The sequence below is a fragment of the Salmo salar genome, unplaced genomic scaffold, assembly GCF_905237065.1.
Source record: "Salmo salar unplaced genomic scaffold, Ssal_v3.1, whole genome shotgun sequence".
Classification (NCBI taxonomy): Eukaryota; Metazoa; Chordata; class Actinopteri; order Salmoniformes; family Salmonidae; genus Salmo; species Salmo salar.
In genome coordinates this window covers 11,136-36,863 of record NW_025549378.1, presented here as the reverse complement: position 1 = coordinate 36,863, position 25,728 = coordinate 11,136, and the positions used below count along the sequence as shown (strand labels likewise).

General features: G+C 41.4%; 1 protein-coding gene across 3 annotated transcripts; it reads left to right on the top strand.

Moving 5' to 3' along the window:
• Positions 1-9,293: 9,293 nt before the first annotated feature.
• On the top strand, positions 9,294-24,669 carry LOC106592244 (uncharacterized). Of its 3 annotated transcripts, none has more exons than XM_045713221.1 (13): positions 9,294-9,471; positions 9,869-9,930; positions 10,471-10,619; positions 10,814-10,942; positions 11,071-11,182; positions 11,263-11,329; positions 11,419-11,465; positions 14,205-14,386; positions 14,527-14,640; positions 20,709-20,995; positions 21,127-21,225; positions 23,981-24,052; positions 24,425-24,669. In XM_045713221.1, the coding sequence occupies exons 2-13, from the start codon at positions 9,882-9,884 to the stop codon at positions 24,426-24,428; spliced, it is 1,311 nt and encodes a 436-aa protein (XP_045569177.1). In that variant the 5' UTR covers positions 9,294-9,471; positions 9,869-9,881; the 3' UTR covers positions 24,429-24,669. The 3 variants fall into 3 exon arrangements, with proteins under 3 accessions (XP_045569177.1, XP_045569176.1, XP_045569179.1); XM_045713220.1 differs by having other exon boundaries at positions 9,294-9,502; XM_045713223.1 differs by lacking the exons at positions 11,263-11,329; positions 11,419-11,465 and having other exon boundaries at positions 9,294-9,502.
• Positions 24,670-25,728: the final 1,059 nt, after the last annotated feature.

Genomic DNA, 25,728 nt, shown 5'->3' with positions numbered 1-25,728 from the left:
GCTGGCCCTTGGATGTACACAGAGAGCTAATATTACTAATATGCATGTCAATCTCTCCTGGCTCAAAGTGGAGGAGAGATTGACTTTGTCACTGCTTGTATTTATGAGAGGTATTGACATGTTGAATGCGCCGAGCTGTCTGTTTGAAGTACTGGCTCACAGCTCGGACACCCATGTATACCCCACACGACTTGCCACAAGAGGTCTCTTCACAGTCCCCAAGTCCAGAACAGACTATGGAAGGCACACAGTACTAAATAGAGCCATGACTACATTCCACATCAAGTAACTAATGGAAGCAGTAAAATTAGATTTAAAAAACAGAAAAACAAACACCATATGGAACAGTGGGGACTGTGAAGCAACACAAACATAGGCACAGACACATGCATACACACACACTCGTTAGCATATGCACTATACACACATGTACATAATGGATTTTGTGGTAATGTTTTTGAAATTGTATAAACTGCCTGAAATTTGCTGGACCCCAGGAAGCGTAGTTGCTGCCTTGGCAGCAACTAATGGGGATCCATAATAAACCCCAGGAAGAGTAGCTGCTGCCTTGGCAGGAACTAATGGGGATCCATAATAAACCCCAGGAAGAGTAGCCGCTGCCTTGGCAGGAACTAATGGGGATCCATAATAAACCCCAGGAAGAGTAGCTGCTGCCTTGGCAGGAACTAATGGGGATCCATAATAAACCCCAGGAAGAGTAGCCGCTTCCTTGGCAGCAACTAATGGGGATCCATAATAAACCCCAGGAAGAGTAGCTGCTGCCTTGGCAAGAACTAATGGGGATCCATAATAAACCCCAGGAAGAGTAGCTGCTGCCTTGGCAGGAACTAATGGGGATCCATAATAAACCCCAGGAAGAGTAGCTGCTTCCTTGGCAGCAACTAATGGGAATCCATAATAAACCCCAGGAAGAGTAGCCGCTGCCTTGGCAGCAACTAATGGGGATCCATAATAAACCCCAGGAAGAGTAGCTGCTGCCCTGGCAGGAACTAATGGGGATCCATAATAAACCCCAGGAAGAGTAGCTGCTTCCTTGGCAGCAACTAACTGGGATCCATAATAAACCCCAGGAAGAGTAGCTGCTGCCTTGGCAGGAACTAATGGGGATCCATAATAAACCCCAGGAAGAGTAGCTGCTGCCTTGGCAGCAACTAATGGGGATCCATAATAAACCCCAGGAAGGGTAGCTGCTGCCTTGGCAGGAACTAATGGGGATCCATAATAAACCCCAGGAAGAGTAGCTGCTGCCTTGGCAGGAACTAATGGGGATCCATAATAAACCCCAGGAAGAGTAGCTGCTGCCTTGATAGGAACTAATGGAGATCTATAATAAATACAAATACACTATATATAGTGCATTGGAAAGTATGCAGACCCCTTGACTTTTTCCACATTTTGTTACGTTACAGACTTATTCTAAAAAGGATTTAAATCGTTTTTTCCCCCTCATCAATCTTCACATAATACCGCATAATGACAAAGAAAAAACTGGTTTTAAGATATGTTTGCCTTAGTACAGATACATAAGCATATATTTTGAAAAGGTACACATCAAATCAAACGCATACACATGGTTAGCAGATGTTAATGCGAGTGTAGCAAAATGCTTGTGCTTTTAGTTGCGACAGTGCAGCAATATCTAACAAGTAATATAACAATTCCACAACAACTACCTAATACACACAAATCTAAGTAAAGGAATGGAATAAGAATATATACACATATAAAAATATGGATGAGCAATGACCCAGCGGCAAGAATAGAATACAGTATATACATATGAGATGAGTAATGCTTATAATGTAATCTTAACATCCTTATCATTTATCGCCCTCCAGGTTCCCTTGGAGAGTTCATCAATGAGCTTGACGCCTTGATAAGTTCCTTTCCTGAGGATGGCTCACCTCTCACAGTTCTGGGTGACTTTAACCTCCCCACGTCTACCTTTGACTCATTCCTCTCTGCCTCCTTCTTTCCACTCCTCTCCTCTTTTGACCTCACCCTCTCACCTTCCCCCCCTACTCACAAGGCAGGCAATACGCTTGACCTCATCTTTACTAGATGCTGTTCTTCCACTAATCTCATTGCAACTCCCCTCCAAATCTCCGACCACTACCTTGTATCCTTTTCCCTCTTGCTCTCATCCAACACTTCTCACTCTGCCCCTACTCGGATGGTATTGCGCCGTCCAAACCTTCGCTCTCTCTCTCCCGCTACTCTCTCCTCTTCCATCCTATCATCTCTTCCCTCTGCTCAAACCTTCTCCAACAATCTCCTGATTCTGCCTCCTCAACCCTCCTCTCCTCCCTTTCTGCATCCTTTGATTTTCTCTGTCCCCTATCCTCCAGGCCGGCTCGGTCCTCCCCTCCTGCTCCGTGGCTCGACGACTCACTACGAGCTCACAGAACAGGGCTCCGGGCAGCCGAGCGGAAATGGAGGAAAACTCGCCTCCCTGCGGACCTGGCATCCTTTCACTCCCTCCTCTCAACATTCTCCTCTTCTGTCTCTGCTGCTAAAGCCACTTTCTACCACTCTAAATTCCAAGCATCTGCCTCTAACCCTAGGAAGCTCTTTGCTACCTTCTCCTCCCTCCTGAATCCTCCTCCCCCTCCCCCCCCCCTCCTCCCTCTCTGCGGATGACTTCGTCAACCATTTTGAAAAGAAGGTTGACGATATCCGATCCTCGTTTGCTAAGTCAAACGACACTGCTTGTCCTGCTCACACTGCCCTACCCTGTGCTTTGACCTCTTTCTCCCCTCTCTCTCCAGATGAAATCTCGCGTCTTGTGACGGCCGGCCGCCCAACAACCTGCCCACTTGACCCTATCCCCTCCTCTCTTCTCCAGACCATTTCCGGAGACCTTCTCCCCTTCCTCACCTCGCTCATCAACTCATCCTTGACCGCTGGCTACGTCCCTTCCGTCTTCAAGAGAGCGAGAGTTGCACCCCTTCTGAAAAAAACCTACACTCGATCCCTCCGATGTCAACAACTACAGACCAGTATCCCTTCTTTCTTTTCTCTCCAAAACTCTTGAACATGCCGTTCTTGGCCAGCTCTCCTGCTATCTCTCTCAGAATGACCTTCTTGATCCTAATCAGTCAGGTTTCAAGACTGGGCATTCAACTGAGACTGCTCTTCTCTGTGTCACGGAGGCTCTCCGCACTGCTAAAGCTAACTCTCTCTCCTCTGCTCTCATCCTTCTAGACCTATCTGCTGCCTTTGATACTGTGAACCATCAGATCCTCCTCTCCACCCTCTCCGAGTTGGGCATCTCCGGCGCGGCCCACGCTTGGATTGCGTCCTACCTGACAGGTCGCTCCTACCAGGTGGCGTGGCGAGAATCTGTCTCCGCACCATGCGCTCTCACCACTGGTGTCCCCCAGGGCTCTGTTCTAGGCCCTCTCCTATTCTCGCTATACACCAAGTCACTTGGCTCTGTCATATCCTCACATGGTCTATCCTATCATTGCTATGCAGACGACACACAATTAATCTTCTCCTTTCCCCCTTCTGATAACCAGGCGGCGAATCACATCTCTGCATGTCTGTCAGACATATCAGTGTGGATGACGGATCACCAGCTCAAGCTGAACCTCGGCAAGACGGAGCTGCTCTTCCTCCCGGGGAAGGACTGCCCGTTCCATGATCTCGCCATCACGGTTGACAACTCCCTTGTGTCCTCCTCCCAGAGTGCTAAGAACCTTGGCGTGATCCTGGAAAACACCCTGTCGTTCTCCACTAACATCAAGGCGGTGACCCGATCCTGTAGGTTCATGCTCTACAACATTCGCAGAGTACGACCCTGCCTCACACAGGAAGCGGCGCAGGCACTTGTCATCTCCCGTCTGGATTACTGCAACTCGCTGTTGGCTGGGCTCCCTGCCTGTGCCATTAAACCCCTACAACTCATCCAGAACGCCGCAGCCCATCTGGTGTTCAACCTTCCCAAGTTCTCTCACGTCACCCCGCTCCTCCGCTCTCTCCACTGGCTTCCAGTTGAAGCTCGCATCCGCTACAAGACCATGGTGATTGCCTACGGAGCTGTGAAGGGAACGGCACCTCCATAACTTCAGGCTCTGATCAGGCCCTACACCCAAACAAGGGCACTGCGTTCATCCACCTCTGGCCTGCTGGCCCCCCTACCTCTGAGGAAGCACAGTTCCCGCTCAGCCCAGGCAAAACTGTTCGCTGCTCTGGCACCCCAATGGTGGAACAAGCTCCCTCACGACGCCAGGACAGTGGAGTCAATCACCACCTTCCGGAGACACCTGGAACCCCACCTCTTTAAGGAATACCTAGGATAGGATAAAGTAATCCTTCTACCCCCCCCCCCCCTTAAAAGATTTAGATGCACTATTGTAAAGTGGTTGTTCCACTGGATATCATAAGGTGAATGCACCAATTTGTAAGTCGCTCTGGATAAGAGCGTCTGCTAAATGACTTAAATGTAAATGTAAATGTAATGCAAGATATGTAAGCATTCTTAAATTGACATTATTAAAGTGACTCGTGATCCATTTACTAAAGCGGCCAATGATTTCAAGTCTGTACACAAATGCTCGTTTATGGTACCACCACAGTGACAAAGCCGTTTGTTCCTTTCAGTGGCAAAAATATACCTCTTAAACAGTGGCGGAAACAGTGGCGGTCGGCGCCGTTTAAGACGAGGGAGGATGATCATTTGTTTTATGAGCATGGCCTTGTTTCTATAACAGTATATTGGATTACTGTCATTCATATTCCATTCACTCAGCTCAATGTAACATGGATAGGTTTAGGCTACTACGTGATACTCCATGTCACACCTACTCCTCCCTCCCTCCAGCGTGTGACGTCGCCGGTCTACCGACCACCGGTCCTGGCAACCCACATTGCGCACACCTGGCAACCATCGTTAAGCACACCTGGACTTCATCGCCACCCTGATTACTCATATGTATAGCCCTCTGTAGCCTCAGTCATCAGACAGACTTGGTTTAGGTTACGTTCAGTACACTTCTCCTGTTTTGTATTTTCTTCATTTATCTCATCTTCTGCACCTGCTTCCTGACTCCCTGCGTATATGTTACACTCAAATTGTCCCTGCACACATCATAAGGTTGCTACAACCTAGCCTATGAATGAAAGTTTACAATGTAGGTGAAGAGGTCGAGAGAATTTGGAGTAACCAAGGTGACAGACAGTGACACATTCAATATCGCTTTGCACACTCTTTCCTGCATCTAGTTGAAGCTGATCTAGGGTGTAATCATTAGTCCAACAGTTGCAAATTAAAGTTTGTATTGGTCGAATTCAGGTATGTTTATCCCCGTTCCGTTTGCTTCTATTTAAGAATCTTTTTCAACAGAATCGGAGAAATGAATACACCCCTAAACAAAGTTCACTTTCATAGCAGCCACATTGTATTCATTCTCGCATCTATGTGCTAACCTCCTCTCATCTTCTCCCTTCACTTGTGGACATCAGCTGTATATGATAAGGTGAAAAAAACTTTCCAAACCAGACAATATGATAATCGCTACACACAGCCCACATCGTTGTCACCTTATTAGCTAACGTAACGTCATAGTCAACACATCTAATATAACTAACGACTTAGTAATCTTGCAACAATCATGCAGTAGCATTACAGTGTACAGTCAGTAAGAAGTTTAGCACTTACACCGGCAGGCCCCTGTGCAATACATTTGGAAAACAAAAAGCTTACCTTGAGTTCCAGTGTTGTGTTGAATAGTCATAGCCAGCTAGCTAACATAGCATCCCTCTTTTTGAGCAGGGTGTCTGAGTACGTTAAACTAGCTAGCTACATTTGCTATCTTAGTAAGTGGAACTGAAAGTCTCTCTCTCATGCTTCTCCTTAATTTTGGAAGAAATGTATTTGTTGAAACTATTGTCTTTCTCTCTCTTTGAGTCAACTACTCACCATATTTTATGCACTGTAGTGCTAGCTAGCTGTAGCTTATGTGTTCAGTACAAGATTAATTATCTGACCCTTGGATTGGGTGGACAACATGTCATTTCATGCTGCAAGAGCTCTGAAGGGTTGGAGGACGTCTTCCGGAAGTTTTCATAATTACTGTGTAAGTCTATGGAAGGGGGTTAGAACCATGAGTCTCCTAGGTTTTGTATTGAAGTCAATGTACCCACCATTGTGCTACCCTACAGAGTGCTGTTGAGGCTACTGTAGACCTTCATTGCAAAACAGTGTGTTTTAATAAATTATTTGGTGACATGTGAATGCATTTACTATAGTTTATCTAAAAATGATAACTTTTATAAATGTTTTTAAAAAATCATGAAATTCACTGAGGAGGACGGTTCTCTCCTTCCTCCTTCTGAGGAACCACTGCAGTCTGAAAAGGTTTTGGATTTTGTTTAACACTGTAGGATGAAAAGCCTTCCCACTGGGCACAGGCATCAGTTCAACGTCTAATATTGATTTATATTATTGGATATAGGTTAAAAGGTTACAACATTCCTTAACTTTTTACAAATCCAATCAGGTTTCCACATTGATTCAACGTCATCACATTTATTTATTTTGTTGAATTGACGTGGAAACAACGTTGATTTAACCCGTTTTTTTGCCCAGTGGGTTATTTGTTGAATTGACATGGAAACAACATTGATTCAACCAGTTTTTTGCCGAGTGGGTCATTTGCAGATTTCCCAGGGTGCCTTTCAAGTACATGTTTGTGTTACCAGTACCACCCATGAGTGTGTTTGCATTCAAAGGCTTTCAGTCCTGTAGCCTTCACCAAGTTTGAGCCTAATTTAATATTGCATGATTCAATTCTTTATAACAATACATGACATACTGTATGTTGCCCTAAGACTGGTGTAGACTTCTTACTCAGAATGCTTTACAGCTGTAATAGCTGCCAAAGGGTCTTCTACCAAGTATTCACTCTTGAGGTGTGAAGACAAACACAATCAAGACATCTTCATTTTAAATTTGTTATTTTGTGTGGCTCTGTAGGGAAAAAAATCTAATTTAATCCCTTTTTAGATTTAATTTCACGGCAGCAAAATCTGACAACTGTGGTGTGTACACTTTCACTAGGTACTGTAGGTCTATGGTGCAGCTATTACTGACAGGCACGAGAGAGAGAGAGAGAGAGAGAGAGAGAGAGATCCTACTGGACCGCAAGCTAATAGTGTTAGTCAAATTATGTTTTTATTCATAGCTGGGCCCGAATACGATAGGTGCAAGACGATTTACACGCAAGAGGAGGGAGAAAGGGTGAAATTGATCGATTGCCCGGGGGATAATCTGCCCAAAATTTTGGGTGGACATTCTCGGAATGTTAGCTCAGCTGCGGCAGCTTGAACCGGTCCGCCACTCCCCTGAAACTCTCCTGCCTCAGGGAGGACTACACCCTATTTTCGTCCACCTCTGTGAGGCACTAGAGGAGCCAAGCCCTCACACAGTATCTGCAACAAAATAAGAAACTGTTAGCTCGGTCTTTCAGCTAAAAACACTCAACAATTTTGAGGAATCTGTTATTCATTGGTGTTGTTGCATTACTGGACAATTGCAATGCAAAATCTGCCAGTAGAGCATCAGTAGCCTATTGATAGGCAGCTTACATAGGTTTACGTTGCAGAATATCTTTAATAGTATAACTTATGAGGATGGTGTTACTAAATTAATGAATAAATTGGTAAATTATTGGTAAATCATAACTTTCTACATCTGGACATTGAAATATGTATTTACCTTTATTTTCATATTCACTACCGTTCAAAAGTTTGGGGTCACGTAGAAATGTCCTTGTTTTTGGAAGAAAAGCTCATTTTTGGTCCATTACAATAACATGAAATTGATCAGAAATACTGTGTAGACATTGTTAATGTTGTAAATTACTATTGTAGCTGGAAACATGTTATTATTTATGGAATATATACATAGGCGAATTGAGGCCCATTATCAGCAACCATCACTCCTGTGTTCCAATGGCACGTTGTGTTCGCTAATCCAAGTTTATCATTTTAAAAGGCTAATTGATCATTAGAAAACCCTTTTGCAATTATGTTAGCACAGCTGAAAAACTGTCATGTTGATTAAAGAAGCAATAAAACTGGCCTTCTTTAGACTAGTTGAGTATCTGGAGCATCAGCATTTGTGGGTTGGACTACAGGCTTAAAATGGCCAGAAACAAAGAACTTTCTTCTGAAACTCATCAGTCTATTCCATGTGAGAAATTGCCAAGAAACTGAGGGGTACGCTCTGTGTCTTCTGTCAGAGCAGGAGATGTGTTGTTAGAACTAGCAGGATGTTGATGTGATTCTAGTCTGTCAGAAAAGGAGATGTGTTGTTAGAACTAGCAGGATGTTGATGTGATTCTAGTCTGTCAGAACAGGAGATGTGTTGTTAGAACTAGCAGGATGTTGATGTGATTCTAGTCTGTCAGAACAGGAGATGTGTTGTTAGAACTAGCAGGATGTTGATGTGATTCTAGTCTGTCAGAGCAGGAGATGTGTTGTTAGAACTAGCAGGATGTTGATGTGATTCTAGTCTGTCAGAACAGGAGATGTGTTGTTAGAACTAGCAGGATGTTGATGTGATTCTAGTCTGTCAGAACAGGAGATGTGTTGTTAGAACTAGCAGGATGTTGATGTGATTCTAGTCTGTCAGAGCAGGAGATGTGTTGTTAGAACTAGCAGGATGTTGATGTGATTCTAGTCTGTCAGAACAGGAGATGTGTTGTTAGAACTAGCAGGATGTTGATGTGATTCTAGTCTGTCAGAACAGGAGATGTGTTGTTAGAACTAGCAGGATGTTGATGTGATTCTAGTCTGTCAGAGCAGGAGATGTGTTGTTAGAACTAGCAGGATGTTGATGTGATTCTAGTCTGTCAGAACAGGAGATGTGTTGTTAGAACTAGCAGGATGTTGATGTGATTCTAGTCTGTCAGAACAGGAGATGTGTTGTTAGAACTAGCAGGATGTTGATGTGATTCTAGTCTGTCAGAACAGGAGATGTGTTGTTAGAACTAGCAGGATGTTGATGTGATTCTAGTCTGTCAGAACAGGAGATGTGTTGTTAGAACTAGCAGGATGTTGATGTGATTCTAGTCTGTCAGAACAGGAGATGTGTTGTTAGAACTAGCAGGATGTTGATGTGATTCTAGTCTGTCAGAACAGGAGATGTGTTGTTAGAACTAGCAGGTTGTTGATGTGATTCTAGTCTGACTGATAATGAGAGTGGGCAGGGCTGATGCTTTTAGGACACACCCACTAGTGTAGAGAGGACGATATGGGCTGGCCGCTGTTCTGCAGTACCTTATGCTTTCCTCATCTCTTCCCCTCACATCATCTCATTTCACTCCTCCTGCTCCTCAACAGTGACTAATCCAAGCCAGAAGCAGGTAGAAAAGAGCAGATGTTCTGAGGTATCCTACCAGGACCGAGCTACTACTACTGTCACTGTGTTACTAGCTAGCTCAGGTACTTTCAACATTCTCTGATCTATGTACAGGTAATGTACTACGTTACAGATGGAGCTGCTCTGTTATGTCATGTTAACTTATGTCACTTAAAAGTTGTGTTATGTTTTGTCATGTTATGCAATGTCATTTTAAATTAAGTTATGTTAAATGCATAATGTACGATTCTAGTGCAATGACTGGAAGTCTACAGGTACATTTGCAATGCTACCGTACCTGGAGACTTCCAGTCATTGTGCTAATGCTAGATAGCATTTGCTCGTGAAACAACCACTACCTTCCTTCATAATGCACACAGAGACGTTAAAATGGTATTCATGATCCCTTTAACACTATTAAAGGTTATTAAATGTAAAGCTATGTTGTTATGTAATATAATATCATTGTTTCCTCTGTAGATCGGTTGGTAGGATGTCTCTGCTGCTTTGTTGGGCAGTGATGGCTCTGCACCTCGCAACAGGCAAATATAAAAGTTGAAACTTGAAATGAAACAGTGTGTGTGTAAATAGTTTAATTCAATGATAAAGAACACCCTCTGTGTTCTGTAAAACCATGTAACCTTTATTTAACTAGGCAGGTCAGGTAACTCTTTATCCACAATATAGCAGGTGGTGTAAAGCCATAACACATACGTTTTTCCAGTATCAGACTTTGATTGATAATGTCAAAGGCCACACTGAAGTCTAACAAAACAGCTCCCACAATCTTTTTATCATGATTTTCACTCAGCCAATCATCAACCATTTTTGTAAGCGTCGTACATGTTCAATGTCCACCTCTATAAGCATGCTGAAAGTCTGTTGTCAATTTGTTAACTGTAAAATTGCATTGTATCTGGTCAAACACAACTCTAAATGCTATAAAGTATTTGAGGTGCTACTTGGTCTAGCTTAGTTTGCACTTTTGGGATTATTCCATTAATTGCTTCAATGTACCAGGTAAACTAAGTCAACCACAGCTCTTGAACAGTACATACTGTAGGTGTGTGTTGTTGTTCCAGGGGTGGATGCTGCCTCGGGGGTGGTGAACACTACAGAGGAGGAGGTGGAAGGGGTGGACTCCCAGTCACCATGCCCAGCCGGGTGGCATCAGAATGAGCATCGCTGCTTCTCCTTCTACCCCGTCTGGGCCACCTGGGCCACTGCAGAGGTAATACTTGTAATAGAGAGAGACAATTACTAATTACTACTACTATTTCACAACCATTGATACTTCAAGACTAGCAAGCACACATTTACTTCAGGAAATGTCAATTTCTAGCCTGCATTGATCTTTGCTCCCTGAGGTACTGCCTGGGCTTTAGCTCAGCGGGCTAACACAGTGTTTTCTGGCTGTCCCTCTAGTCGTACTGCTCCCAGCACAGAGGGAACCTGGTGTCGGTTCACAGCCCTGGTCAACAGATGTTTGTCCAGGATCTGGTCAGGAGACACACATACCAGCCGGTCTGGATAGGAGGCTACGACGCAGCTCTGGTAAACTGGGTCAATAATTCATCAGTCAGTCAGTCTGTCAATCAATCTGTCAAATGTCTACAGGTTTAAAAACAAAAAGAAGTGGTTTCAATCAATTAATCAACCAATCAATGTTTTTCTGTGATAAGGAGGGGATGTGGCTGTGGAGTGACGGCTCAGCTGTTGACGATGTTTACTGGGAGGAGGATGAGCCCAGTAACTCTGGACAGGGGGAGAACTGTATGGAGCTACACACTGGAGGTACACACACACACACACACACACACACTCGGAGCACATTGAAATAACTGAAGTGTGATTTGTTGTTGCCTTGACAACAGGTGGGCAGGGCTGGAATGATGTGTCCTGTGGAGAGCTGAGGTTCTATGTGTGTTCTATGGAGACAAGGTAGCAGGATAACACTGTCTTGTATCTGGACATGTTCTTACAGAGACCATATTAACACTAAATTACATTCATGTATTTTTTTCTTTTAGATCTAGTTTAGCAGCATTGCCAAGTCAGAAGGAAGCAGACGAGAGAGGTAGGATTGTCTTGGCCCATTGCCTAGGCTAGACAAAACGTTTATTTTGTTACAGGTACAGTTCCTTGTTGAATGGCACTCTGACATGTAGAAGATGACAGCTGTCTGATGATTAATGACGCTTGCGAATGCTATGCCATTTCAAACTTTAAAACATGTTGATCTGGCTAGAATTGTTTTTAAATTATGACACTTTTTGTCCTCCTATAAAATCTCTTCCTCTTTAATGGGATATCTTCAACATTATAAAGCTCCCTTTATTTAAATCTCCCACTTTAAATCTGACTTCCAACATTCTGTTCACTCTAAACAATGTGCCTTTGACACGAATCAGCTATTTTGACCCCTTACCCAGTAGCTTCGACAAAAACGTAGAGCATATTATTAGTCTACTCTGCTATTCAAATCTAAAATTAGAACAGAAATAACTTTTACCAGTCAAACTATACAGCTGTTTTGGTAACTGCATCAACTAGTTTAATGTAGCTAACTTCCTACTGTTGAATTAACTGCTATAGAACTAGTTTAATGTAGCTAACTTCCTACTGTTGAATTAACTGCTATAGAACTAGTTTAATGTAGCTAACTTCCCACTGTTGAATTAACTGCTATATAACTAGTTTAATGTAGCTAACTTCCTACTGTTGAATTAACTGCTATAGAACTAGTTTAATGTAGCTAACTTCCCACTGTTGAATTAACTGCTATAGAACTAGTTTAATGTAGCTAACTTCCCACTGTTGAATTAACTGCTATAGAACTAGTTTAATGTAGCTAACTTCCCACTGTTGAATTAACTGCTATAGAACTAGTTTAATGTAGCTAACTTCCCACTGTTGAATTAACTGCTATAGAACTAGTTTAATGTAGCTAACTTCCCACTGTTGAATTAACTGCTATAGAACTAGTTTAATGTAGCTAACTTCCCACTGTTGAATTAACTGCTATAGAACTAGTTTAATGTAGCTAACTTCCCACTGTTGAATTAACTGCTATAGAACTAGTTTAATGTAGCTAACTTCCCACTGTTGAATTAACTGCTATAGAACTAGTTTAATGTAGCTAACTTCCCACTGTTGAATTAACTGCTATAGAACTAGTTTAATGTAGCTAACTTCCCACTGTTGAATTAACTGCTATAGAACTAGTTTAATGTAGCTAACTTCCCACTGTTGAATTAACTGCTATAGAACTAGTTTAATGTAGCTAACTTCCCACTGTTGAATTAACTGCTATAGAACTAGTTTAATGTAGCTAACTTCCCACTGTTGAATTAACTGCTATAGAACTAGTTTAATGTAGCTAACTTCCTACTGTTGAATTAACTGCTATAGAACTAGTTTAATGTAGCTAACTTCCCACTGTTGAATTAACTGCTATAGAACTAGTTTAATGTAGCTAACTTCCCACTGTTGAATTAACTGCTATAGAACTAGTTTAATGTAGCTAACTTCCCACTGTTGAATTAACTGCTATAGAACTAGTTTAATGTAGCTAACTTCCCACTGTTGAATTAACTGCTATAGAACTAGTTTAATGTAGCTAACTTCCTACTGTTGAATTAACTGCTATAGAACTAGTTTAATGTAGCTAACTTCCCACTGTTGAATTAACTGCTATAGAACTAGTTTAATGTAGCTAACTTCCCACTGTTGAATTAACTGCTATAGAACTAGTTTAATGTAGCTAACTTCCTACTGTTGAATTAACTGCTATAGAACTAGTTTAATGTAGCTAACTTCCTACTGTTGAATTAACTGCTATAGAACTAGTTTAATGTAGCTAACTTCCCACTGTTGAATTAACTGCTATAGAACTAGTTTAATGTAGCTAACTTCCCACTGTTGAATTAACTGCTATAGAACTAGTTTAATGTAGCTAACTTCCCACTGTTGAATTAACTGCTATAGAACTAGTTTAATGTAGCTAACTTCCCACTGTTGAATTAACTGCTATATAACTAGTTTAATGTAGCTAACTTCCCACTGTTGAATTAACTGCTATAGAACTAGTTTAATGTAGCTAACTTCCCACTGTTGAATTAACTGCTATAGAACTAGTTTAATGTAGCTAACTTCCCACTGTTGAATTAACTGCTATAGAACTAGTTTAATGTAGCTAACTTCCTACTGTTGAATTAACTGCTATATAACTAGTTTAATGTAGCTAACTTCCCACTGTTGAATTAACTGCTATAGAACTAGTTTAATGTAGCTAACTTCCCACTGTTGAATTAACTGCTATAGAACTAGTTTAATGTAGCTAACTTCCCACTGTTGAATTAACTGCTATAGAACTAGTTTAATGTAGCTAACTTCCTACTGTTGAATTAACTGCTATAGAACTAGTTTAATGTAGCTAACTTCCCACTGTTGAATTAACTGCTATAGAACTAGTTTAATGTAGCTAACATCCCACTGTTGAATTAACTGCTATAGAACTAGTTTAATGTAGCTAACTTCCCACTGTTGAATTAACTGCTATATAACTAGCAATGTGAAACATGTATTTCTAGATGAAACACTGATTAAGTTTGGTGAATAAGTGACTGTATGATTGTATGTGTTGTAATAGTCAATTAAAAAATGTGCTTAGAGTTTTGAAACAACTGTCTTTTTGATTAACGGTTTTGAGTTTTGTACAAAGCATTGCTAAAATTTACCACATACTTGTGAAAACTGCACCAAAGCAATACAAACACAAATATATATCTTTCTCTCTCCTCCCTCCCTCCCCCAGAGCTGGTTGAAGAGGTGAGTATTTATGACGTCCTGTGGGAGACCAGTAAGAGAGTAGCAGATGAGGCCCTCTACTCAGCCTTCCTCAGAGGGATGTATTCCAGACGTCTGCCTGCCCGCTGCTATGCTGACTTCTGCCACCAGGAGATGCTATACCTGGACAGAGTCATCACCATGCTGCAGGTGAAAAGAAAATACATTAAATAAAACAAATACCGTAACGTTTTACTTACTATGACTGTGATACGTGGTTGTCATCCCTAGCTATCTTAAGATAAGTTGCTCTGTGTGTGTAAATGTGTGTATGCGTGTGTGTGAGCCAGGTGCTGATCAGAACAGTCCAGGGTCCTCCAGACATCATGCAGTTTCTCCAGAGAACACATCAACGCTACCAGGAGTCTCTGAAGGAGGCCCAGAACCAAACTCCACCACACCTGGTAAGAAGCTGTTATAACAATCACCCTTAATATACCATTTAAGATAATATATCTTAATATACAATTTAAGATAATATTTCTTAATATACAATTTAAGATAATATATCTTAATATACAGTATATTACGCAGTAGCTAAAGCTTAATAATAGCCACACCATACCAAACCTTCACAAACGTTTCTTAACTTTATTAGGGTAATATCTCAAGTAAATCAAGTCATTGTTTATAGGGAAAATACAAGCAGAAGAGTGAATGTAAACCTGGGAAAAAATGCACTTCCCTCCACTGTGCCCAATAAAATACCATACAACCCTCCCCAAAGCAAAAAAACATTGACAACCCTGCCCTATTTTGGACCCCCCCTCCCAACCTGTAAATGTAGATCTGTCCCGTAGACTATAGAAAAGTAGGTAGTCTTTGAATTTGTAGTCTCACTCAACCCTCACACTTTCACCACTGCATTTCAAATACAAATTCTGTAGCTAAGTCTCCCTCTTTTTCTCAGAGAAAATGGCTTGATTCTACTGTTCAAAAGACATGACCCATAACACCGGTGGTACGGTTTTTTCTTTTTATCATGATTTGGCAGGCCGCATTTTACATTCATAAAGCATATCGCGGGCCGTTCTAAAACTAGGCTACTTGTGGACTGTTAACCATTTGTTTAGGCTACACCTTGATCAGTCATGTTACCTCATTAGCTAGCAATAGTTAACTACCTAGGGGTGTGTTCAGCAGGATCAAGAATAAACATCCCTCTCTGACTGTTGAAAAAGGAATAATGGTGGTAATATTCATAGAATTTCTATCTGCAACGTTCCAGAACGTTTTTCAACTGATAAATTTACCAGTAGCCTATATTGTTGTCTTAGGTCTCTCTTTATGTAGTGTCGTGTTGTCTGTCTTGTTGTGGTGTGTGTGTGTGTGCATATATATACACATATATACAGTTGAAGTCGGAAGTTTACATACACTTAGGTTTCTTGTTAACAAACTATAGTTTTTGCAAGACGGTTAGGACATCTACTTTGGGCATGACACAAGTCATTTTTCCAACAATTGTTTACAGACAGATTATTTCACTTATAACTCACTGTATCACAATTCCAGTGGGTCAGAAGTTTACATAAACTAAGTTGACTATGACTTTAAACAGCTTGGAAAATTCCAGAAAATGATGTCATGGCTTTAGAAGCTTCTGATAGGCTAATTGACATCATTTGAGTCAATTGGAGGTGTACCTGTGGATGTATTTAAAGGCCTACCTTCAAACTTAGTGCCTCTTTGCTTGACATCATGGGAAAATCAAGAGAAATCAGTCAAGACCTCAGAAACAAATTGTAGACCTCCACAAGTCTGGTTCATCCTTGGGAGCAATTTCCAAACGCCTGAAGGTACGCATCCGTCATACTGCTCAGGAAGGAGATGCGTTCTGTCTCCTAGAGATGAATTTAATTTGGTGCGAGAAGTGCAAATCAATTCCAGAACAACAGCAAAGGACCTAGTGAAGATGCTGGAGAAAACAGGTAGAAAAGTATCTATGTCCATAGTAAAACGAGTCCTATATCGACATAACCTGAAAGGCCGCTCAGCAAGAAAGAAGCCCCTGCTCCAAAACCGCCATAAAAAAATGCCAGACTATGGTTTGCAACTCCACATGGGGACAAAGATTGTACTTTTTGGAGAAATGTCCTCTTGTCTGATGAAACAAAAATAGAACTGTTTGGCCATAATGACCATCGTTATGTTTGGAGGAAAAAGGGGGAGGCTTGCAAGCCGAAGAACACCATACCAACCGTGAAACACGGGAATGGCAGCATGATGTTGTGGGGGTGCTTTGCTGCAGGAGAGACTGGTGCACTTCACAAAATAGATGGCATCATGAGGGAGGAAAATTATGTGGATATATTGAAGCAACATCTCAAGACATCAGTCAGGAAGTTAAACCTTGGTCGCAAATGGGTCTTCCAAATGGACAATGACCCAAGCATACTTGCAAAGTTGTGGCAAAATGACTTAAGGTTAAAAAAGTCAAGGTATTGGAGTGGCCATCACAAATCCCTGACCTCAATCCCATAGAAAATGTGTGGGCAGAACTGAAAAAGTGTGTGCGAGCGAGGAGGCCTACAAACCTGACTCAGTTACACCAGCTCTGTCAGGAGTAAAGGGCCAAAATTCACCCAACTTATTGTGGGAAGTTTGTAGAAGGCTACACGAAACATTTGACCCAAGTTAAACATTTTGAAGGCAATGCTACCAAATACTAATTGAGTTTATGTAAACTTCTGACCCACTGGGAATGTGATGAAAGAAATAAAAGCTGAAATATATAAATCTCTCTACTATTATTCTGACATTTCACATTCTTAAAATAAAGTTGTGATCCTAACTGACCTAAAACAGGGAATTTGTACTGGGATTAAATGTCAGGAATTGTGAAAACTGAGTTTAAATGTATTTGGCTAAGGTGTATGTAAACTTCTGACTTCAACTGCATGTACATGAAGGCAGGGTAAAGTGACAAGGCATCAGGATAGATGTCAAGCAAAGAGGCACTGAGTTTGTAGGCCTTGAAATACATCCACAAGTACATCTCCAATTGACTCAAATGATGTAAATTAGCCTATCAGTCCACAGTTATCTTCTGGGTGACTCTCAAAAAACTTGGCTTGACCACAAACCCAAGGGCTCTTTTAAATGTAACCAGTGCAACCATTGCAGAAATATTGCACAGAAAAAGTGTTTTGTTGACACAGCTTCCAAAATGGAGTATTACGCCAAGCATTTCATTAACTGCAAAACCACTCATGTCATCTATAGATTGGAATGTCCACAGTGCAAGGTGTTCTAAATTGGATGGACAAAGAGACGCCTTCAAGACTGCTTAGCGGAACACAAGTATGCCATACGGGTAGGCAATAAAGACTACCCCATGGCAAGGCACTACAAGTCCTTACACCATGGCAACCCTGCCTCCCTACAAGCTATGGGTATTGATCATGTTCCGGCCTCTATTAGAAAAGGGGACCGTCTAAAACAGTTAAACTAAAGGGAAAGTTTTTGGATTTATAAACTACAGGCCACTAAGTACCCTGGTTTAAATGAAGATATGGATTTCTCACCCTTCCTGTAGGGTCGTGATAGGTCCATTTGCTGTCATCTAGTGGACATTTTGCTCAATTGCCCTCAGCTATGTTTAGACTGTTGTTGTTCATGTTTGGCTGTGGTCTAGTGTACTATGGAATACATTGCTTTCTTATTCTTCAAACTTCTCCCAGTCATATTTAAGGTTAGAACTACCTTTCTAAGTGTTCTGATACTTCCAGCTTGGAGTTGTATTTTTATGATAACATAGCTACAGTATTTCACTTTTTAATGTGCATAGTATTGCTTACTAGGTGTGTCCAATCAATTTTGTAACCACTCCCTCTTCAAATTAGGGCTAATAGGAAAAGCTGTTCAAAAGAGGACATTGTATTATTTCTTTGTACTCCCTGACGAAGGCCATGCAGGCGAAACACGTCGGATTTTTTAAACTTTTTCTATTGAACATGCCATACAAATAAAGGTATTTTAATTAATTATATGAAGAGTGCCTTGGTCCTCCTTTCTTTTTGATGACCAATTCACCCCTTTTGCCAAAGAGCACCTTCTGTCTACCAAAATGTACTATTGTGTACCTTAGTAGCGCTTCCCTTCCTCATCTTTCTACTAGCCTATCAGAAGCTTCCAAAGCCATGACATCATTTTCTGGAATTTTCCCAACTGTTTAAAGGCACAGTCAACTTAGTGTATGTAAACTTCTGACCCACTGGAATTGTGATACAGTGAGATATAAGTGAAAAATATCTGGCTGTTAACAATTGTTGGAAAAATTACTTGTGTCATGTACAAAGTAGATGTCCTAACCGACTTGACAAAACTATAGTTTGTTGACAAGAAATTTGTGGAGTGGTTGAAAAACAAGTTTTAATGACTCCAACCTAAGTGTATGTAAACTTCTGACTTCTACTTCAAATACCTTACTAATATCTATCCTGATGCATAGTCACTTTACCCTGCCTTCATGTACATACTGTATCAACATCAAATGCCTTATAACTATGAACATTGATCTGGTACTGGTACTTCCTGTATATAGCTCCACATTGATCTGGTACTGGTACTCCCTGTATATAGCTCCACATTGATCTGGTACTGGTACTTCCTGTATATAGCTCCACATTGATCTGGTACTGGTACTTCCTGTATATAGCTCCACATTGATCTGGTACTGGTGTTCCCTGTATATAGCTCCACATTGATCTGGTACTGGTACTCCCTGTATATAGCTCCACATTGATCTGGTACTGGTACTCCCTGTATATAGCTCCACATTGATCTGGTACTGGTACTCCCTGTATATAGCTCCACATTGATCTGGTACTGGTACTTCCTGTATATAGCTCCACATTGATCTGGTACTGGTATTCCCTGTATATAGCTCCACATTGATCTGGTACTTCCTGTATATAGCTCCACATTGATCTGGTACTGTTGTTCCCTGTATATAGCTCCACATTGATCTGGTACTGTTGTTCCCTGTATATAGCTCCACATTGATCTGGTACTGGTACTTCCTGTATATAGCTCCACATTGATCTGGTGCTGGTATTCCCTGTATATAGCTCCACATTGATCTGGTACTGGTACTTCCTGTATATAGCTCCACATTGATCTGGTACTGGTATTCCCTGTATATAGCTCCACATTGATCTGGTACTGGTACTTCCTGTATATAGCTCCACATTGATCTGGTACTACCTGTATATAGCTCCACATTGATCTGGTACTGGTACTTCCTGTATATAGCTCCACATTGATCTGGTACTTCCTGTATATAGCTCCACATTGATCTGGTACTGGTATTCCCTGTATATAGCTCCACATTGATCTGGTACTGTTGTTCCCTGTATATAGCTCCACATTGATCTGGTACTGGTACTTCCTGTATATAGCTCCACATTGATCTGATACTGGTGTTCCCTGTATATAGCTCCACATTGATCTGGTACTGGTACTTCCTGTATATAGCTCCACATTGATCTGGTACTGGTATTCCCTGTATATAGCTCCACATTGATCTGGTACTGGTACTTCCTGTATATAGCTCCACATTGATCTGGTACTGGTATTCCCTGTATATAGCTCCACATTGATCTGGTACTGGTATTCCGTGATAATACCTCTACATTGATATGGTACTGGTACTACCTGTATATAGCTCCACATTGATCTGGTACTGGTACTTCCTGTATATAGCTCCACATTGATCTGGTACTGGTACTTCCTGTATATAGCTCCACATTGATCTGGTACTGGTACTTCCTGTATATAGCTCCACATTGATCTGGTACTGGTACTACCTGTATATAGCTCCACATTGATCTGGTACTGGTACTTCCTGTATATAGCTCCACATTGATCTGGTACTGGTATTCCCTGTATATAGCTCCACATTGATCTGGTACTGGTATTCCGTGATAATACCTCTACATTGATCTGGTACTCCCTGTATATAGCTCCACATTGATCTGGTACTGGTACTTCCTGTATATAGCTCCACATTGATCTGGTACTGGTATTCCCTGTATATAGCTGAATGTTGATCTGGTACTACCTGTATATAGCTCCACATTGATCTGGTACTGGTACTTCCTGTATATAGCTCCATATTGATCTACTACTGTTACTTCCTGTATATAGCTCCACATTGATCTGGTACTGGTACTTCCTGTATATAGTTCCACATTTATTTTATTCCTCCTGTTACTTTTATTTGTGCTATTATGTTTTAACTCTGCATCGTTGGGAAGGGCTTGTAAGCATTTCACAGTAAAGTCTACACCAGTTGTATTCAGCACATGTGACAAATAAATGTAATTCGATTTTCCTCATCCTCCGCCTGCCTACAGAACCGGTCCTCCATCCAGCCCTCTGCAGCTGTGTTTCAGTACCTTCACACCTTCCATAACCACATAGTAAACTTCCTGTCTCTTCCTCCTCCTCCTCCTCCTCCTGCCTACAGAACCTGTCCTCCATCCAGCCCTCTGCAGCCGTGCATCAGTACCTCCAGAGCTTCCATGACATTGTGAATGAGGAGCCCATCTACTGGCTGGTGTCTCTGCTGCCCAGAGCCCTGCTCAGACCTTACCTGGCAAAGAACCTGCCCCTGGGAGAGAGGACCAGACCAGGCCCCAGGCCCTGCCTCTACCCCTGGCTAAGCCTCTTCCCCTGCCCCTGCTACCAGTGGGGGGGAGAGGACATGAAGTCAGACCAGAGGAACCAGAAAGACAAGTCAGGGGCATATTACAGGTATCTTGAAGTTTATAGCCTATGGAGGTTTATAGTGTCTCAACTCAACTCACAAAACATTGTTGTGTTTAATCTTGTCAAGTGTGGTGATATTGTGGAGTGACTCTTTTCTAACCTGTTTCTCTCTCCAGGCCTCTACTGGAGAAGTACCAGGATGTGATAGATGTCTATAAGGCTGTCAACATCTTGAGAGTCCAGATGATCAACGAGAAGGCTCTCTTCACCTCCAGGTGCGGTTAGCCTGACTTAGGTCTACAGTTAGCCCGACTTAGGTCTACAGTTAGCCCGACTTAGGTCTACAGTTAGCCCGACTTAGGTCTACAGTTAGCTCGACTTAGGTCTACAGTTAGCCTGGTCCTGCTATCTCATTCTACAGTTAGCCAGGTCCTGCTTACTAAGTATACAGTTAGCTTGGTCCTGCTTACTAAGTATACAGTTAGCTTGGTCCTGCTTACTAAGTATACAGTTAGCTTGGTCCTGCTAAACAAGTCTTGCCAAGTCTCCCTCGCAAAACAGGCTCTCAACCCTACGGACCTCCATAGCCTGGGTGCCAGTCTAATTAGTGATATCATTCTATTCCTTGTCAACATAATTTGGCATATGACATAGAGTACAGGAAGTGGAATCCCAACCAGGGAATTTGGTTTGTTGAAGTTGTGGGAACGTACATTTTTGGTTTACCATTGATTCTGGGGAGGAAGCAATAACTTTACTGAACAGTAAAACGGAATTCTGAAAACTTAGCCTGTTCTGGGAACGTTAAGTTTTAGGTTGCAGGGAGGTTTCTGAGAACGTCTTACTATGGTTCCAGTGACGTTTCTGAGAACGTCTTACTATGGTTCCAGGGAGGTTCTGAGAACGTCTTACTATGGTTCCAGGGAGGTTCTGAGAACGTCTTACTATGGTTCCAGGGAGGTTTCTGAGAATGTCTTACTATGGTTCTAGGGAGGTTCTGAGAACGTCTTACTATGGTTCCAGGGAGGTTTCTGAGAATGTCTTACTATAGTTCCAAGGAGGTTCTGAGAACGTCTTACTATGGTTCCCCGAACATTTTCCTGGGAGGTTTTATTTTAACGCTCAGAGAAACGGAATTATTGGTTATTTGTAGTTTTTTTTTTTTTGTTCCTTAAAACGTTCACTGAATGTTTCAATAATACTTTTAACAAAAGTTTTAGCTTTTTTTGGCTTAACTTTTTTAAAGTCCAAGCACAAATAGGACAAGGGCCGCAACTTTATGAGCTAGCTGGGATGTTAGCACAAAAAAGGGTCTGGATTTCAGGGTCTCAGTGAAACACTACAGTAGAACACGTGTATCACATTAACCAGGTGATCTCTGTATTAATGTTAAATATCTCTGTGATGTTCATCTCTGTATTACTAGCTGGCAGCGTAATATAACTGAGGTCATATATAATGTTGTCTCTGGCTGGAGCGTCCTAATACTTTTAACCTGTTATGGCTAGGGGGCAGTATTTTCACGGCTGGATAAAAAACATACCCGATTTAATCTGGTTACCACTCCTACCCAGTAACTAGAATATGCATATACTTATTACATATGGATAGAAAACACTCCAAAGTTTCTAAAACTGTTTGAATGGTGTCTGTGAGTATAACAGAACTCATTTGGCAGGCAAAAACCTGACAAGGTTTCAGGCAGGAAGTGGCCTGTCTGACAAGGTGTCGTTCTTCTTGTCTCTGTTTATTGAAGAGTGAGGATCTTAGCTGTCCCGTGACACTTCCTACGGCTGCCATAGGGTCTCAGAAGGCGGTAAAAAGCTGAATCGTGGCTTTGCAGGCTCTGGATGAAAAAAAGTAGCGTGTTTGGGTAGTGGCTGGTTACAGTACTGTGAGACTCAGGCTCGTGCCCGCGTCGACCGAAAGCTTTGTTTACTTTCCTCAGTTTAGCTAAAAGGAGATTCCTGGTCGCAATATTATCGCTTTTTTTACGAGAAAAATGGCATAAAAATGGATTTTAAACAGCGGTTGACATGCTTCGAAGTACGGTAATGGAATATTTTGATTTTTTTTTGTCACGAATTGCGCCATGCGCACGACCCTGATTTACCATTTCAGATAGTGTCTGGGACGCACGAACAAAACGCCGCTATTCGGATATAACGATGGATTATTTTGGACCAAACCAACATTTGTTATTGAAGTAGCAGTCCTGGGAGTGCATTCTGACGAAGACAACAAAAGGTAATGAAACTTTTATAATAGTAAAGCTGATATTGGTGAGTGCTAAACTTGCCGGGTGTCTAAATAGCTAGCCCGTGATGCCTGGGCTATGTACTTAGAATATTGCAAAATGTGCTTTCACCAAAAAGCTATTTTAAAATCGGACATGTCGAGTGCATAGAGGTCTGTATCTATAATTCTTAAAATAATTGTTATGCTTTTTGTGAACGTTTATCGTGAGTAATTTAGTAAAATGTTAGCGAATTCCCCGGAAGTTTGCGGGGGGTATGCTAGTTCTGAACGTCACATGCTAATGTAAAAAGCTGGTTTTTGATATAAATATGAACTTGATTGAACAAAACATGCATGTATTGTATAACACAATGTCCTAGGGTTGTCATCTGATGAAGATCATCAAAGGTTAGTGTTGCATTTAGCTGTCTTCTAGGTTTTTGTGACATTATATGCTAGCTTGAAAAATGGGTGTCTGATTATTTCTGGCTTGGTACTCTGCTGACATAATCTAATGTTTTGCTTTCGTTGTAAAGCCTTTTTGAAATCGGACAGTGTGGTTAGATAAAGGAGAGTCTTATCTTTAAAATGCTGTGAAATAGTCATATGTTTGAAAAATGGAAGTTTTTGTATTTTAGAGGAGTTTGTAATTCGTGCCACGCCCATCATTGGATAATGGAGCAGGAGTTCCGCTAGCGGAACGTCTAGATGTAAGAGGTTAAATATCAAATCAATTCTATAAATCAATTAATATCTGATGTAATCTAATCCGTCTGTGTAATATTATCCTAGTTGGTTTCCCACTGGTGACGAGGAGGAAGTGGAAGACCAACCCAACCTGTGGAGTCTGGACCTGACGTTAGCGTGAGTGACGTATTTACTTATGACATGTTTATCTTGTATTGAAATCAGTCGAGGATTGTGTACAACTGATAATGTGACTGTTTTTCTTTTTAACTTTCACATTTATTTTCTAACACACGGTCCCCCCTCCCCCCCCTCCCCCCTCCCAAAACAGTTATTCTTTGCAAAACTCCCAATTTAGACCAGCCCACTGTGCTTAAAGATGGACCGGCCCATCTGGCCCCAAACTGTCTTATGGCCAGTTCGTTTCTGGTTTATAGTGACTCTAGGGACAGCTATGTCAGGAGAGCCTTTCAGATAAGATGTGTTATCGTTCATTGGTCTTGTTTGTCCTGTCCCTTAAATCTGGTTGTTTCTGTCTCTCTTCTCTAGGTGAAGCTGTAGCAGTGCAGCTGTATAATACAGGGAGCTGTGTGTGTTTGGCTGTGTGTGTTGGTTTTCACACTGGGCAGGACTGTTCCTCTTGTCAGACATATTCCAATATTCCACTTTTATGTTTGAAACTTCTCCCCAACAACTACTGTTTAAACTGTATTAATGCAATAACACAATGAATGTACACATCTAATAAATGTCAACAAAGGAGCTACAATAAAATAAAAAACATTTAGATAAAATCAATGAAACTGTGTGAACTGTAAAATGGTATTTTCTTATGGGTGTTGCAATATGAATATTATACAGCCAATCACATTGCTGTTCTCTTCCACAATCAGAAGAATTGCTCTGGCTAGCCAATAAACAGATGGTATTTCTTCCAAGAATTGACCAATCAGAAAAAGCTAAGGTTGCCCGACTGGCACTTGGCCAATATTTGAATTCTCCATTATATAAACTGTTGTATTTTTCCTGTGTTCATGTTTTATATTCATGTTGGATCCACTGATTTCAAACAATTAGACAATAGTTGTCCTTATCACGCCTAATTTCTGTGTCTTTAATTATTTCCTGGATTTACAATCAAAACAACTTGGCTAACATTATGGTTTCTATGTAAACCTGTTCTTAAATGAATAGATCAAACCCTTTCTCTTTGGGAAGTACCAAACGTAACTCCTGTTAACACTTTCACCCTTCTGGGTATAACGTGTGAAGTTCCAATCCTGACGAGTGGATTGAGAAAAATAGAGGGTTTTAAATCAGAATTTATGGTCTGGATGACAATGACAGATTTACATGGCGAGGAGCGAGGATGTGACGTTCGTCATTAAGGGTAGACGAAGGCGCTGCGCGAGTTGGGTTCATTATTTTATTTTCAATGTGAACCAGCAAAAACAAACAATACAACGAACGAAAAGCTATGCGTGTAAACACATGTAACACCAAGACAAGATCCCACAACTGACTGTGGGGAAAAAAAACACTAAACAAGCAAAAGGAAGAGTTATCTATTCAAAACGTAGATCAAAAAAGTCCAGTTGCCAAGACAACCAGTACAAATTCCATCTAGACACTGTTGCTCTAGAGCACACAAAAACTATACATACTTCGGCCTAAACATCAGCGCCACAAGTAACTTCCACAAAGCTGTTGTCATGGCTTTCTTCAGAATGAGAGGACCAAAGCGCAGCTTGGTAAGTGCTCATGATTTATTCCACTATGAAACACTTGAACAAAAAGAAAACAAGCCAACAGTTCTGTTATGTACAGAAAACTAAACAGAAAACTACCCACAA